Source organism: Bipolaris victoriae (genome assembly GCF_000527765.1).
Source record: "Bipolaris victoriae FI3 unplaced genomic scaffold scaffold_27, whole genome shotgun sequence".
In the NCBI taxonomy this organism is placed as follows: Eukaryota; Fungi; Ascomycota; class Dothideomycetes; order Pleosporales; family Pleosporaceae; genus Bipolaris; species Bipolaris victoriae.
This window is the reverse complement of record NW_014575365.1, coordinates 278,783-293,875: the sequence shown is the minus strand read 5'-3', so window position 1 is coordinate 293,875 and position 15,093 is coordinate 278,783. Positions and strand designations below refer to the sequence as shown.

The 15,093-nt window shown below is 48.7% G+C and overlaps 4 protein-coding genes across 4 annotated transcripts; 1 reads left to right on the top strand and 3 right to left on the bottom strand.

Moving 5' to 3' along the window:
• Positions 1-1,177: 1,177 nt before the first annotated feature.
• Positions 1,178-2,939, top strand: COCVIDRAFT_14620 (hypothetical protein; the record flags this gene model as incomplete). The annotated part of the gene is made up of 2 exons (XM_014702784.1): positions 1,178-1,589; positions 1,663-2,939. The coding sequence occupies 2 exons, from the start codon at positions 1,178-1,180 to the stop codon at positions 2,937-2,939; spliced, it is 1,689 nt and encodes a 562-aa protein (XP_014558270.1).
• A 2,078-nt stretch (positions 2,940-5,017) lies between these two features.
• On the bottom strand, positions 5,018-5,854 carry COCVIDRAFT_94714 (hypothetical protein; the record flags this gene model as incomplete). The annotated part of the gene is made up of 1 exon (XM_014702879.1): positions 5,018-5,854. One exon carries the CDS (start codon positions 5,852-5,854, stop codon positions 5,018-5,020), a length of 837 nt encoding a protein of 278 aa, XP_014558365.1.
• A 3,985-nt stretch (positions 5,855-9,839) lies between these two features.
• On the bottom strand, positions 9,840-11,685 carry COCVIDRAFT_36364 (hypothetical protein; the record flags this gene model as incomplete). Its single annotated transcript, XM_014702878.1, has 3 exons — positions 9,840-11,032; positions 11,080-11,580; positions 11,631-11,685. 3 exons carry the CDS (start codon positions 11,683-11,685, stop codon positions 9,840-9,842), a joined length of 1,749 nt encoding a protein of 582 aa, XP_014558364.1.
• A 627-nt stretch (positions 11,686-12,312) lies between these two features.
• COCVIDRAFT_25240 (hypothetical protein) lies at positions 12,313-14,648 on the bottom strand (the record flags this gene model as incomplete). Its single annotated transcript, XM_014702805.1, has 6 exons — positions 12,313-13,787; positions 13,834-13,987; positions 14,038-14,148; positions 14,208-14,303; positions 14,392-14,469; positions 14,523-14,648. 6 exons carry the CDS (start codon positions 14,646-14,648, stop codon positions 12,313-12,315), a joined length of 2,040 nt encoding a protein of 679 aa, XP_014558291.1.
• Positions 14,649-15,093: the final 445 nt, after the last annotated feature.

The window sequence follows — 15,093 nt, the reverse complement described above, 5'->3', positions numbered from 1 at the left end:
CAGTGTTCACCTTTCAGTGCTTATCCACATCTTGGATGTATCTACTACGTACTTGGATACCTTCGTTACCAGCCACTGTTGGCACAATGCAGTGTAGTACATCTTAAGCACAAGCGCAAGCTGACGAGCTGACGAGCTGGACAGACACATACTGACCCTTGCAACAAGCCATCTGTTTCGCCTGAGCACGGCAGAGCATGGCCTTGTACGCTGAAGGTCGAGTAAGTTGAGCGTGAGCGAAGTAAAATGACGTGCTGGCTGTCAAGTCCTCGCCGAATAGAGGTAGCAACGAGGGCGTTATGCGCGCAGTCGCCTTCGGCACTTGGGCTGCGCAGGTCGATCCTTTGTACGCGAGCCAACGAGAGGCGTTCTGGAGCGGTTTGGGCTGCGAGGCTGGAAACACGATGGGCGGTGGTGGTGGAGAATGCAACCGAGATCAGCTTGAAGGATGCGGCAAGCGAGGTTTGTCCCCGAGTGGCGCTAGCGGCGTGTTGAGGCCGCTGATTGGCCCCCAGGCCATGCATCGCGTGGCTCAGGGTCGATGCGACGTTTAGACGGTCCGACTTGACATGTTCGATACTTTGCCCTCTCCACAAAAGGCCCGTCTCATCACAGCACTTTGCCGCCCGGTGCATTCGTACGTGCGTACGTGCGATGCTTGAGAGATTGATCTCACCAACTAAGTACAGAGTACGAGCCGCAAGCTGTGGCAGGCCAGTCAGCCCTACCTCCATACGATTATGACGTCAGGAACTAGAGAAGAGCATGGGTGAATTGCGGACCGAACCTCGACATTGCTGCTGCTGCTACGGATGACGATGATGACGATGATGATGATAACAGCAGCCTGCTCCATCTGCGCAAGTCTACAAGGGCTGTTTCCTTGTGTGGTGTTCAGGTACAGAGTCTGAGACGCTAGTCAGCTGGTCCTGTCCAATGGGAATTTCTGCCTCACCGAGGTATCAAGCCCCAGCCATCGACGCCCGATCCAGGAGTCCAGGTCGCCATGCCCAAGTTGTGAAGATCACTCCTTCTTTGGATGCATCCCTGTACAAATCCGTAGCAATGATAATGCTGCTGGCCAAGTCGACCCATTCTCGACTTCAAACATCATCATTATCACGGCCAGCGTAGACGACGACCAATTTCACCCGCTTGGGGGGCATCACTGGAGGAAATGGCTTGCCCAAATGGTTCCGTACCATTGCTGTTGCCGTGGACCAACCATTCAGTCTCCGCTGATGGTGCAATCTTTTCCAAAGGCATCTCGTTCGCCATTGGCACTCCTCCTCAGCTCTTTTCTTTAACCCCTTCGACAACTTTGGACAATGCTTTCGTCAACAGCGTAACAGAGTGTGGATCGGCCACGAACAGCAGTTGCATTGGCCAACTAGGCGGCATCTACGATAGTGCAGCCTCAACTTCGTTTACCCAGGTCGACTACGCAGCGTGGCCAGGGAGCAGAGAGTCCGTAAACATGGCATCCGGAAATTCGCACATCTTCTTTACCGATGCTGCAGCCTTTGGCCCAAAGAACGCCACCAATAAGTTCCCCGCCTTCCCTATGTATACCAACAGTTCCACAGACAGTGAGTAATCCAGGTAGAGATGCTCAACGGGTACAACACTAACATACATGAGCAACCGTGGATTCTTTCACAGAGTATGATCCAGGGTTCCGAGCAACTCTGCCTTTGGGAATGGATTCCAGCTTTTTGAACTTCCTTGTCGATTCAGGTCAGGCTTCGTCACGGACGTACGGGTTGTGGGCTGGCTCAGAATCAGAAGACGCGCCACAGCCCGGCTTGCTGATAGTTGGCGGGTATGACGAAAGTCGACTCAAAAGCCCTGCAACCAAATTTCCTATGTTTTCAGATTGCCCTACATGCGCTGTACTCACTGCAATCACTTACGACGTCGGTGGTACCAGTACCACGCTTTTCGAAGACGCCAAGGATACACTTACTGTATACCTCGATCCCTTCTCCTCCGATATCAGATTCCCACAAGCAATGTTGGACAAACTCGCAGCTGCTGAAAAGACGGCTGTTTGGAACGAGACATCACGTCATTTCGAGCTCCCTACTAGTCCTGCCCCTGCAGGCACAATTACCATTACGGTATCCGACATGGGCAGTCCCGCCGGCGATGCATCGAAGCCTTCGGTCGCTTCATACAAGACTGTAATTCCAGCATCCGAGCTTTACTACCGACCCCGAGCATACAATTCCGCGGGAGTGTTCGAAGTGAACAACGCAACAGTATTCAACATGGCTGTAACAAATCAAACAGAATCTGTGACTGTAGGAGTTCTGGGATTTCCTTTCTTCACCCAGAACTACCTCATTGTCGATCCCGATGCTGCGAACTACGAACTCGCACCAGCTGTCGTTGCAGCGGCCGATCCCATGGGCACGGATGCCAAGGTAAAGCGAGTATGTCGCGTACTCCCCGGTACCAAGCAGTCATCACAAACAGCAGCTCTAGCAGGAGCGGTTGTAGGATCCGTGATTGGCACCCTCTTTCTCGTCACCCTGGCCTGGTACATACGCAGGCGAAGAAAGAACACGAAAACTCTAAGTGAGACAAGTCAGAGACCGGTCATTCACCGTTTAGGTGCACAAGAATCAGAAGAGAGTAAGTCTCTCGAGTTGCCACGCCAAGGACTACCCCCGCCGCCACAGCCGGCGGCTGCTGCTGCTTCTTCCACACTAGAAACTGGCGGTATTACATTTCCCTCGCCGCCCTTTGGTCGCAAGAAAAGCGCGCGCAACGGAAATCAAGAGGATCCCCGGAGAGGATTAGTTCATGATACCTTCAAGAGAGTAGATGAAGTAAACGATGGCAGACTTCTGGATGAAAGACCATTGGGACTGAGTGAGACGATTCATTCACGTGGGACCCTACCGAGATTGGCCGCAGAGCACACTGTTGAATAATGTGAACATTGAGATCGGTACTTGTATCCGGGAGGCTACTTTCCCTAACCTATTCTTTCAGTCACGTGTTATTATACCTAAAGGCGGAAAACTACCATTGCGCGATTTGCGCCAGTCCACATCAGCTAGACTCGATTTCCTTCAAAGCTAGTTCTTATATACATACTATCACTAATCTCTCCCTTTCATCCATTTCCGCTACTAGTAACATGATCTTTAACAAGAGACTCATTGTCTGCTAAAGGCTTGCGTACAATGTATTCCTACGTACTCAGATGCGATGAATTTATCAAATTAATATTATAGGGAATAAGTAACGCTACTGCTCCTTAATCTATCGTGTAGTATTCTACAATTCACTATAAATGCATGCAAATTAGAACTCGGCTAACATGGCTTCTATGCTAATCTTTTACGGTCCTGAAGTAGGAAAATCAACTTTGCTTAACAATGCTCATTGGCCGACTGCATCACCGGCGAAATTTCTCAGCCGAAAATGAGACTAACGTCTCTCGAGGCGTTAGGGAACACCAGTTTGTATCCACGGTCTTTGTTGGAAGTTGGCACAATCTTTTCAGGGATTTTCCTATGAGATGGTCTAGGGGTTCGCACGGGACACGGCTCCTTATGACAAAATGCAAATCGAGGCCGATAGTTGCTTATAGTGTCATTTTGACATTAGAAATGCACTGGATAACTCCTTGGCTCTAAATAAAGTCTCGTATTCACAACACTTATGCAATCATACGGGAAGCCCGTATTCCACTACATTACTAGATTGCTTCTGTTCCTTAACTATATGGAATTTAAAGTAAGTTGTATGAAGATACTAACGAGAGCTCTAAGTTAAAATAGAACAGTCCGTTAAGCAGCACATGGTATGGCGGGCCTAGACCCCGACTGTTAGGGCGGGAGGCTGCGAAATGGTTAGTAATTTAAATAAGATCCATCTTCACTCATAGAAAACAAACGCCAGGAACTAAACACTAGCCCGGAATTCAAAAATCTCTTAAGGATCCTTCTAGAAATTTAGTTTCGTCTGAATGCTATATACAAAATCGTGTCTACCCGCGTTTGTTTCTATTATGCAACCTTCGAACTATCCAAGGTACAAACCAGCTAATCAAAGATGGTCCTCTAGAATTAACCTCTGTTTTTTATCTTATAGTTGAGACCGAATAGTTCTGTGCACTAGAGATAGGAGTGAAACAAGAGTAGAAGCGACTTATGTTACTAAATTTACCAGACAAGCCACCACGGAACTACTCAGCCCAACGGAGAACTCCTCTTCTTTATATTACTAGGGTTGATTTCTGCTCAAAGGATAGAGAGTAGATTTTCTATCACTGACGTGGAAAACGAGAAGTGCCCATTGAAAGCAACATTTCTCTTATTCGTCTTTCCTTCTCCTCTCCTTAGCATAGATTTCTATGGGCCCTCGTTTGTTTTGTTTTGCTTCTCTAACTCTCCCTCAACTAAGGATTTCTTCTATCTACTATCAATTACTAAAATGGTTTGTGTTTGCGATGTACTAAAGGCTACAGATTAACGCATACCTGTAGTACCTTGATGGATTTGGAGGAAATGATAGCAACGCTAATTGGAGATTATTCAAACACATATTCTGGTGTAACAGCAGCTTCATAGTAAATGAGCTTAGGAACCTGAGCTACTAAGATTGCGTAGCACTACCTCACTCCCTAGACACTTCAGGAAATAATCGCAATCATGTTTTTCGCCAGCGACGCTGCTCTTACATACGTACTACCACGAAAAGCTTAAGATACTTAATTGTGTTTGTAAGAAAGTTCGCATAGAGGAAAGTATAGCTAGATTTGAGAGCGGATCATCTGTAGATATGGGAATGCTCTCATTACCTGACAATGATTTGATGCATTGATACGGAATTTACACTTAACATAGTAAGACCAGGGCTGTATTTGAATATTATCCAACAAATACAACAGACAAGCATACACACTCAGCGGCTATAATAATCGTCACGAGACTGAACCCAGTAACCCAAAACGAGATTGAGACACTTTTTTCTAAACAAAACAATACTGCAATGAACCTCATTACCTATTCCCAAACCGCACCTCCCCACCGAGTCTTTTAACTTCATCCAGAGCACTATCCCTCTGCGCCTCCAAGTCCTTGATGTAATCGATTGCCACTGCCAGCACTGCGCTTTTGCTTATCCTCGCACCGCCCATGACATTATCCGAATCGGCTCGAAGCAAGGACGGAACAGCTCGACGTAGCCGCTCCAACTCCGTGTTAAGCTTCTCCCTATACTTGCGTTCGACTTCTGTATGTGGTATGCATTGCGGCCGCTCGACCTTTTTTGAAACGATGCTTGCTGGGACCTTGGAGGCTGCTGGTGGGAGCCGGGGGCGGCCTCGCTTGCGTCTTGTAGGCTCGGACTTGACGTGTATAAAGGTTCGAGAACAGGTCGAAGGTGACGGAAGACGTGATTTCGTTGCTATTTGGGGTGAGATGGCTGGAGATGAGGGACTGCTACTGCAGGTGTGTATCGAGTCGGCGGTGTGATGAGTTTCCATTATTTCAGCATCGTGAGCATGTTTTCCGTATGCTAGATCCCCAGAGTTGAAGTTTGGCCATGTCTTCAGATGCCTATCGCTCACTGCGAATGCGGAGTTGGTTATTGAATTTGTACCAGGGAATGTGCTAGGTGATGGACTGTCCCAAGGGCCGATTACGTCCAGCGGTTTCGTCATCGAATAGGAGTGTGGGTTGTCATCGAAAAAGGAGTCCCTGAAGTAATCAGAGGCATATGTGTAAGAGTCTGCAAAGTACAGGTCTGGCTCTCTGTGCGAAAGGTAAGACTCGCTGTCAGGGGAGTAATGTGTATAGGCGTTGCGAGGGCCTCCGTGCAAGCTCGAGAAGTCCATAGTGTGATTCGTTTTCGAAATAGAAGGCTTTGATGCTTTGTTACTTTCTTGCACCAGACACACCTGGGTCATTTAGAGGAAATGATCTATACCAACAGATATACTAAAATTTCGCCGACTCTTCAGCTTTGTCCTTGGCAAATGCGGTCAGCCCTATATTCAACCAGAATCGGATCCGCCAACGCGCACCTATGGAGCAATTAATGGCCGATGCATGACATATTGCAAAAAAATGAAACATAGGGTTATTGCGACCGTTGCATCGCCTATGTTCTAGACCGCTCGGAGCGAAGCGAAACGAGCGGAGAAGCTCTCACGTGCAAAACTCCAGTCGCTCAGCCGCAGAGGATGCGGCCTGATAAGATTACCCCGTAAGCTCCTCTGCCACGACGATATTCGCCACTGAGCGGTCAACGAATTTGGCATTACTCATACAAAATAACTTCAATTGTCTTTTGTGATATTTATTTGAGATAGAGTAGTTTTGACTTGCACCTGATGACCCTCTGGATTGCATAGTGAAGATGATGCAATGCTGCGCAATTGTGCATTGCTCGCCGTTCGATGTGCGGGGGGATTTTGAGTGTTTGGCCATGCATATTCCGCCCAATGGTAACGAGCAGCGAGTGGGTCATTGGGTTAGGGGGATCCAACCAAATGAGTATAGTATTCTTTACTTCGCCGAACAGTACAGCTGCTGCACTCGTCACCGCCTCCAGAAGACATGCTAAAAAAGATGCCTTTCAACACACAGTTGAGCAGCTCGAACCCTCATATCGCTTGTGGCTGAGTGCACTTTGCCTGCACGTGGGCTATTGTAAGAATGCATGGCATAATCTGCATCTAAATTACCCTGCAGATACTTTCCGTCTTTCGGTTACATCAGAGGTGACATACAGTAGGATTTACGAAGACTTTCTCGGACTTCAGTTCCAACTTGGACCAGTCTTGACAACATGTACCTGTTATTCACACCTAGCGATTGCAAGGTAAAGTGATGTCTCTTCTACCTGATGTGATACGTGAGTTTACTTAGCGCTCAACTAGCTTGTTTATGAGAAATGATATTATGAAAAAAGGCTTTCACTACTTCCACATCCCATGCGCTTCGCAGAAGGGCCGCTCTTGTTTTGCTCCAAAGATCAATTGTCCAAGCACTCTCATGGGAAAGACCCTCGAGACGTTAGGTGGGGCCGAACATCTTCGGCATGGATGCAACATACTGAGAAACAAATGTAACAATGTGTCCACCTTTTCCACTAAACTACAATCGCTATACGCCGCAATAAGCACTGTACCATAATTAGAAGAGTGGCTCCCAGAGCAAAATCAGCCACAAAAGTCTTACAGGTAGAAATTTGGCCGACGGTCCTATCAGGATCTCCGATGCATGTTCTTATGCATTTTTCAGCCGCTTGGGCAATGCCATGTGTCTGTGCCTCGACTGCCAAGCTCGTTCGTGTCATCAACACTGGCAACTATAATACATCCTTCGAGAACATAGAGCCACTGGATACAACATGCCACTTGCATTATCCTACAAAAAAATGAGCACATATCTGATCAACACTTTGAGCACTCCCACTACTCTCATATGGTCACTCATGAGTGCTAACATCCTTTAGCTAGCTGTTCATTTTCCAGAAATTTTCCAGAAATCCAGCATCAGTCTCGCTAAGATATTGGTTTTCTAGAAGGAAACGATACATATCTATCCGATACCTGTGGACATTGGCCGCTCATAAAGCTTATTAGACTACAAAAGTCGTTGCTTTGAAGCCTTATCCTAGGTATCAAGCCACTGATAGGAGCACGAATCAAATAAGGAACGAACTCGATGACTTTGTAGGAGACGAAGCGGGCCTCAAAGCTCCCTGAGCTTGCACTGAACAATGTAGCCTAATTATCAGAGGCTTTAGAACAGCAGATTCAATCTGTGGTGCTACCAGAAGAACAAAGAGCCCTGTGTGGCTAGGTGGGTTGTGATCGTCAACACCAAATATAGAAACTGAGGCGCTGGACGCGAGCTTCATTCCACATGCGTCTCGAGCACCATGAACATCATTTTGAACTACTCAATCTCTCTTTCCCGACGAAGCTCAACACCTCTTCTCTTTATCAGGTACATCGCATTTTTACATCTTCTGTCCAATCTTGGGCAATACTTGCTTAGTCTGGCATAGCTATGCAATATTCCCTAACCAGTCCCCTACTCCTACGTTGCCCCATGAGGCTACTGTCAACATGTTTTGCCTCTGTCCTCAAAAAGCTCAGAATATTGTTGGCGCAGTATTAAAATTTACCGTTTACCTATGCTTTAACCCATTTTAACTCAAAACAACGGTTGTTAGCTGCATCATTCCCATGACAAAATACATTCATCTTATCTTTTTCACTAGTTCCTCAAGTCACCTAGTGGTACTCAGAATGAATATCTCTAATATATTTCCTGGGACTGTAATAGAAAGACTATGGCAACTCCTATAACAATTTTCTCGTCGCTCAAGAATTTGATAAATGCACTCAATGCGGTGCGCCCGACGGGCACTTCCTCGTTGGACTGAGAACCCCTCATATGGGTTTGTGTTTCTGGCATTCACAGTAAGACTAGAAAAGTGAAAAACAACGATATCAAGTATGCGGGAATAGGCAGCCACAAGGAATGTGGAAAGTAGCGCATGCGGTCGAAGGGGCAATCATATTTGTGATCAGCGAAGCTGTGAAGACATGATAGAAAGATCCACTCCTGTAAGTGATATGAGTAAGACTTTGGATAAATGCTGCAATAATCCAGATACCTTGTCTCACATGTTGAAAGATCAGAAGCCATGGTATGGTAAGGAGTAATGGCAAGGTTAGGGCCGCCTCCAATTAGGCGAAATGTAGATGAAGTCCGTATTGTCACAAGTATTATCCTGTCCTACAAACTGCCAATATCAAAAGTTATTTGCGTAGCATTGGTGGAGACGGAAGAATCGAACAAACAAGGTAGATGCAGGCCATTTGGCAAACGATACCAGATGCAGCCAGCGCGAAAGGGCCTCTCCGACCTTTGCGATCAGCTAGAGAGCCATAGAAGGATCCGAAAAGGATAATTACAATGTGTGTGCATTGAAAAGGCAGATAGGGATGGATGAAGTACCTGGCACTGTATCGAACAGATTGAGAAAACCTCGTAGATGCGCGAGTTTGGACTGAATGATAGGCATCTTAAACATGCTCTCCTCGATGTCGTCAACGTCTGGGTCATCAAAATAGTACTGAGAAAAGACGACACTCTCCAATAACCGAGTAGTTGGTGCCCTTTGCACATTTTCTGCAAGCTTCAAGAATCCGATCAGAAGGACAACGAATATTAGCTTTGGCGAATGGGCTGTCCATTGCTCGATAAGCACATTGAAGCGACGGAGAAATTGGAGCAAACGCATCGTGAAGTGAGTATGTGCAAGCAGGGTACCATGTAATTGCTAGAAGTCCTTGTGAAATGGGTGTCTCGCGCATGGCCAGCGATGAGCACATGAAACGATTGTCGACGTCACATAGCAAACTCCACACTCTAGAAGCAACTTTTGAATGGCAATATATATGGCAGTGTATCATGGTAGACTACTGTCCCACCAACAAGGCATTATCTACACCACAGGAAGGGTCGGATCCGGATGCGGCGTTTGAAAGCCCGATATTTCGCTGGGATAGGTAGGTATGGTCACCTATTGCCATCGAGTATTATAAATCCCACTCTTTTCGTCACTTCTTCACTCACGTCCTTTGACACAGAGATCAACATAAGGAAAGGGGGAAAAACACATCAAAAACATATAACAACAGGGATATCGCAGTGGTCACCCGTCTGGCTACTAGTCCCACGCTTACTACCCATCAACGGCGCTTCTCACAGAGTAAACAACAACCTTACTAACATGCATCCAAACAAGACACGAACTATCCAATTCCCTGTACATCGAACATGATAATCATACCAACACTACCTATGTACCACAACACCCGCCCCATCACCCATTCCCCTTATCTTGCCCTCGACCACACGCTCCGCAAGTCCCAAGTCGGTACAAATCTCATCAAAGCAATGCATGCCATCCAGGAACTTGAGTAAAGGCAGGCCGCTCGTGTCGCGCTCATCAATGATCCCGCTATTATGCAGAAGCTGATGGTGAGCGTCATCGGTTTTGGGCGCGCCAAGGTGGTGCGGACTCGATTGTTGTTGCTGTTGGAGGTGCTGAGGCGTGATGGATGCGATGCTGGGTTTGTGGATGGAGAAGGACGGGTGATGATGGTGGTGGATACTAGGCTGAGAAGCATAGTGGATGCGGTCGGTGCCGCGGATGGTGGTGGTGTCCGAGTCGCGGAGGTTGGCGAGAGAAGTGGCTGTGCTTGTTTGTAGGCTGGTCGGGGGTGCGGGTGGGAGAGTAGACGATGTCGCGATTGCGTATTTGTGTACGCGGTAGAGGAAGCCTTTGATGACGCCAAAGGTGATGAGACGGCGCACGTCGATGCCAGAGAGGAGGTCCAGATTCTCCAGTACCCAGTTCTTTAGCGTTAAGCCCTGGCGCAGTGAAGTGTATAGTGTAATCAGGGTCTCATGGCTGGTCTGTATGGCTTTTTCCTCTTCCTCTTCTTTCTTCTGTGCTGCAATTTGGGCATCGAATTCCGAAATCTTGAGCGTAGACCCTACCGCTTCGCTGAGCTGTGATGCAGAAGAAGAAGAGATGGAACTGCGCCCGTCTTGGCTCAGATCTGTAGACTCGCTATCCATCCAGACGGATTTCGCGTTAGGGCCCAGCTTCATCCTCGGCACCCTGACATAGCGCATACATTCGTCCTTTACCTCTGCATCTACAATGAAACCACCGATCTCTGCTGTCGGTGCATAGATTGCCCCAAAACTGAAAATATCCAACAATACCAGACATCCATAATATACCAAATGCTGGATCGCTTTCCGTGTCAACGAGAGATCGGTATCTGCAAGTTGTGCAATGTGCGCTATCGAGTTGATGCCGTTGATATATGGGAGGATCCGGTTTAGTGTAAGATCTGATGATACGGGTTGTTGTAGACTTGATAGGGAGATTGTGAGCAATGGGACTTGGTGGGCGAGGATGGGTGGTGGAGGGGGCCGTGTAGGAAATAACTTCAGGTTGATCGTGTTGGAGTCGTCTAGCACTTGATCAACACATTGTTCTTCATGAGCACAAAAAACCTACCAATTGGTATCATGCATTCGGCATAGTTATTCAGATCCTCCAGCACCATTTCACACAGCGCATACACTTTGCTTCCACCACCTACTCCAAATCCATAAACACCATTGTCTAGGCCTGCGTCGATAGTACCTCCATCATCGTCCCAGACGCCAACCTCTTCTTTGCTCAGAAATCCACCTTGTTCTTCCAATCCCCTTAGCAGCCGTCCCAGCTTTCGCGCCACTTCCCCATAGCACGCCCAGTCGCGTTCGTTCTCGCCAATCACAATAGCAAAGTTGAAGATGAATTCATTCCTACTGTATTTACCTTCTCGTATGCAGACTGGATAGCCAATAACGCGGTGGTGATTTACGCAAAAGGTGAGCAGGCGGTCGCAGAACTGCTGTGTGGGTATGAGATACTGGGTGACAGAGGAGAAGGGAAACAGTGGTGTAGTCAAGGCGGAGGGTAGGGTAGAGGGTATTATGGCTCCCGGAGGGACTTGGTGGAGTACGCGGTTCCCTTGGAGCGGAGTTAGCGTAGGTCCTCAAACGGCTTCCAGAGATGCGTACCCTTTTCATGGTGGAAGCGCGTATAGAAAATGGCTTTTATTGCGCGCGTCGGCATTGCAGGGTTTAGGCTACGCTACCTGATGGTACTGGGAACTACATACTGAGTCTAAGGTTGCAGAGTCGCGATGCGGGGAGTTTGCGACAAGCTGGCAGTGGTTCGGCGGTCTGTGCTTCATGGATCAATGTCCATGCCAAGACATTTCGTTTTTCTGGCAATACTGCGCCCACCATTCGCTGGACATGGCATACCTTACGGCAGGATTATAAAGACTCATGAAGCATGTTGATAATTTACGGTAGCTCGAAAAGACTTACTTGCAAGTCACCCAGCGCCAAACAACCACAACATGTTGCATACATAGACGTCAATTGGAGGCAATGCATACAACGAAACAAGAGCGTTGTATTTATTATAACTATAGCATAAATGTCATATACCTAAAGGAAAGCCTGAAGAGCAAGAACAAAGACAGCTGCTTGTCAAGGTATACACAGAAGAGAAGATGCGAATCCGTAATCTACAGCATCATGACAGCATGCTGGGACCGATAGATGCGCATGCAGGAAAGAGCGTTGAGGGTATATGGCGAAAAATCGAATAAGGCAGCCTGTCCAAATAGCGCCTATGGTCGAAGAAAATAGAAAAACATAAAGGCCGTATGTGACGCAAAGTGGTCCATTGTTAAGCGTTGATGATGAGGTTGCGTTGACTACTGTCCTCAGGATAGGCTCCGAAGACGAATCGATATAGCTCTGTGAGCCACTTGAAAGATTCGTTTTTACCTAGCCATTGCACAGACCGTCCAATCTCAAGTGCTGTCAGTCGGCGAAGTGGTTGCGTGTGAATGCTGCGTAGAGCCGAGTCTTTGAGAACAAGCTTCCGATAGTTGTCGAACAATTCAGTTTGCCATGGTTCGTTTCCGAAGCTGTTTGACGGTAGTGCGCGAATGAAGTCTGGGAGTGGTATTTGGCGATTATAGCCAGTGTTGATGGCTGCTTTAACAATGAGCCCTTTCAGGCGTATCAGAGCAGGGTCTTCTCGGCCAGCAGTGGCAGTAGAAGACGTGTGTACCGAAGCATCGGAGTATGTTGAGAGATTAGAAGAAGAAGAAGACCAGCGATCGTGGGTTCGTGTCAGGCCGGCCTCTGGGCCGAGAACAAGGATGTTTGGAACGTTGGGCTCGTCTGAGGGAGAAAACTCTTCACGGTCGTCGAAAATGGTAGTCGGAGTCTCTGGCTGCATTGGGGTTGCTCTCCTGGTTTGTATGGCCGAGTGGTATGATTCATTGACGCTCGAAGACCTCGCAGACCGTTCGGAGTATGCGCTCTGGGATCGGTGTGACATAGAACTGCGTCCTACTGAAAAGCTGTGCTGTGACGGTCGTGGGGTGCTGCGATCAGGTCGCACTTGTGTCCATCCCTCACGGAACAAATCACACAACTCCCAGCAGGCCTGGATGGCCGACCCAAGCAACTCCTCATCAGGGGGTTTACCGTCTCGGCTGTTTTGACGGAGACTAAACAGCATTTCTGCGAGCGACCAGCAAGCATGCAAGAGTGAATCTGTCTCCTCGGGAAGCGAAGTTCGTTGTTTCATAAGGCGATGGCAGAGGGTCAAGTAAAAGTCGAGCGTACGTTCACGGAAAGTCTCGGGCAATGTGCGGTCGTGAGCATTGTAGAGATGGTTGTTGAGCTCAAAGCTGACTCGGAGAACCGAGTCCGCCGACTCGTCGCCGCGTTGGCGCACGTCAAACAGTGCTTGACAAAAGTCGCGGCAAAGCTCCAAAGTTGGCTGAATCTGTGCTGACGGGTTCTCTTCTCGGCTCTCGTAGAGTTTCTGGCATAATCGCCAACAAGTCCTCCAAGCATGCTCCTGCGTATCAGCGCTTCCGCCAGAGTAATGGAACATGCGCGTTCGATGACGTTGGCTCAATTTTGCCAGAGAGTTGCACAGTATCCAGCATTCGTCCAGAGCGCTTCGAAGACCGGCTACTTCTTTCTCTGTCTCGTGAATTCCAATGATTGCCTCTCCCATGGTCTGGGTGCCAATTGAAGCTGATTCGCCATCCTGTGACTGTGAAGATTGGCTATCGTCTTGATCAATGACAGAGCTCGAAGAAGAATCAGTGGCAATGTTGTCTTCGTACTCTGCAATATCTACGAATGTCAGTTAGCGTCCAATACAATGGATCTGCACGCTTACCAGCAAGGTTCAAGCTTTTACGAGCACTGCGTCGTCTAAGGTCTTCTTCGAAATCTTGCCGGGTTTGTGCACGCGGTGTGCTACGATCTGGAGCAATGGAGCTGGAGACTGCGGTATCAATTGGAGCGGTGAATGCAGAGGATGAAGACGAGTCCTGTGTGCTGTTAGTCAGCCCGAGCCCATCAAGACCAGCGGTAAGCTAACCTTATCGTCCAGTTCAGGCAGCATGTTTGCTTCTGGTGTCGACGGCGATACAACGACGGTGTTATCCGACATGTTTGCGCTGGACGAGGCGCCAGAAGTGCCCACCCGGCTCTGGTTCACACGTCAGCCATGTTGTGCAACAGCAGCTAGACAACAAAGAGGGGCCTTACAAATTGCTTGAAGCTGTCCGGGGCATGGATGACCGATGGAGGCGCATCGTCGGAATCTGCGCGGCGGACCGTGGTGTTGAGCTTGTGGGTTTGGGGCTGTTGGATGTATTAGCGTGTGAAGCGCATGTTTCTCAAGGTGGGCGTGACATGCCTTTGTGTGACCGTCTTGGCTCGCCGGGCTCACAATGTCGTCAGTAACCGGGGACCGTATGTCGCTCATGCCGTCCTCGCTAGGCGTGTTTTCCTGCGCATCGTCCTCAATCTGTGGTGGGGTCAGCCCCGCGTCGTGTCATTTGCATCCGTCATGTCGCGTACCTCGGTGTGGTCAGTGTGGCTAGTGCCGTTGCTGTCGACGGGGGAAGGGTCTACGGTTGCCGGATACGGACTGGGTGGTGGCTGGAGGTGTTCAGAGGCATGTCCTGAAGATCTTGGAGAGTCCATGTTAGTGGGAAAGTCGCATTGGTCGCCGAGTGGGGAGGGGGAGGGCACCTATTTGAAAAGACGTGGGCAAAAGTGCCCGGCGAACTGGGCGAGTCCGTGTAGGGACTAAAGGCCGACATGGACTTAAGGCCACTTGGTGACGGCATGAGCTGTGTCGCGGTTGCCATGCCTCAGGCGGCTCTTTGTTCTAAGGGGGGAGACAATGAGGAGAGAGCGCCAGAGCTGCGCCGGGTCAGCGCCGCAGTCAGAGGTGCTAGGCAGTGGTGGGTTGACCAAGGGCAAGGCTGAGCAGCGAGTCAGGAATCAGAAGGCAATGCGCGGCGCGAAGACGTTGGGCGTCTTGATAAAAAGAGAGACGGAACAAGGCTTATCAAAGCAGACCAGCTGCCGGGAGAGGCTCAATGTGCTGGGGAGCGGCGGCGGCGGGGGGTTGGAAGTGGAAGTG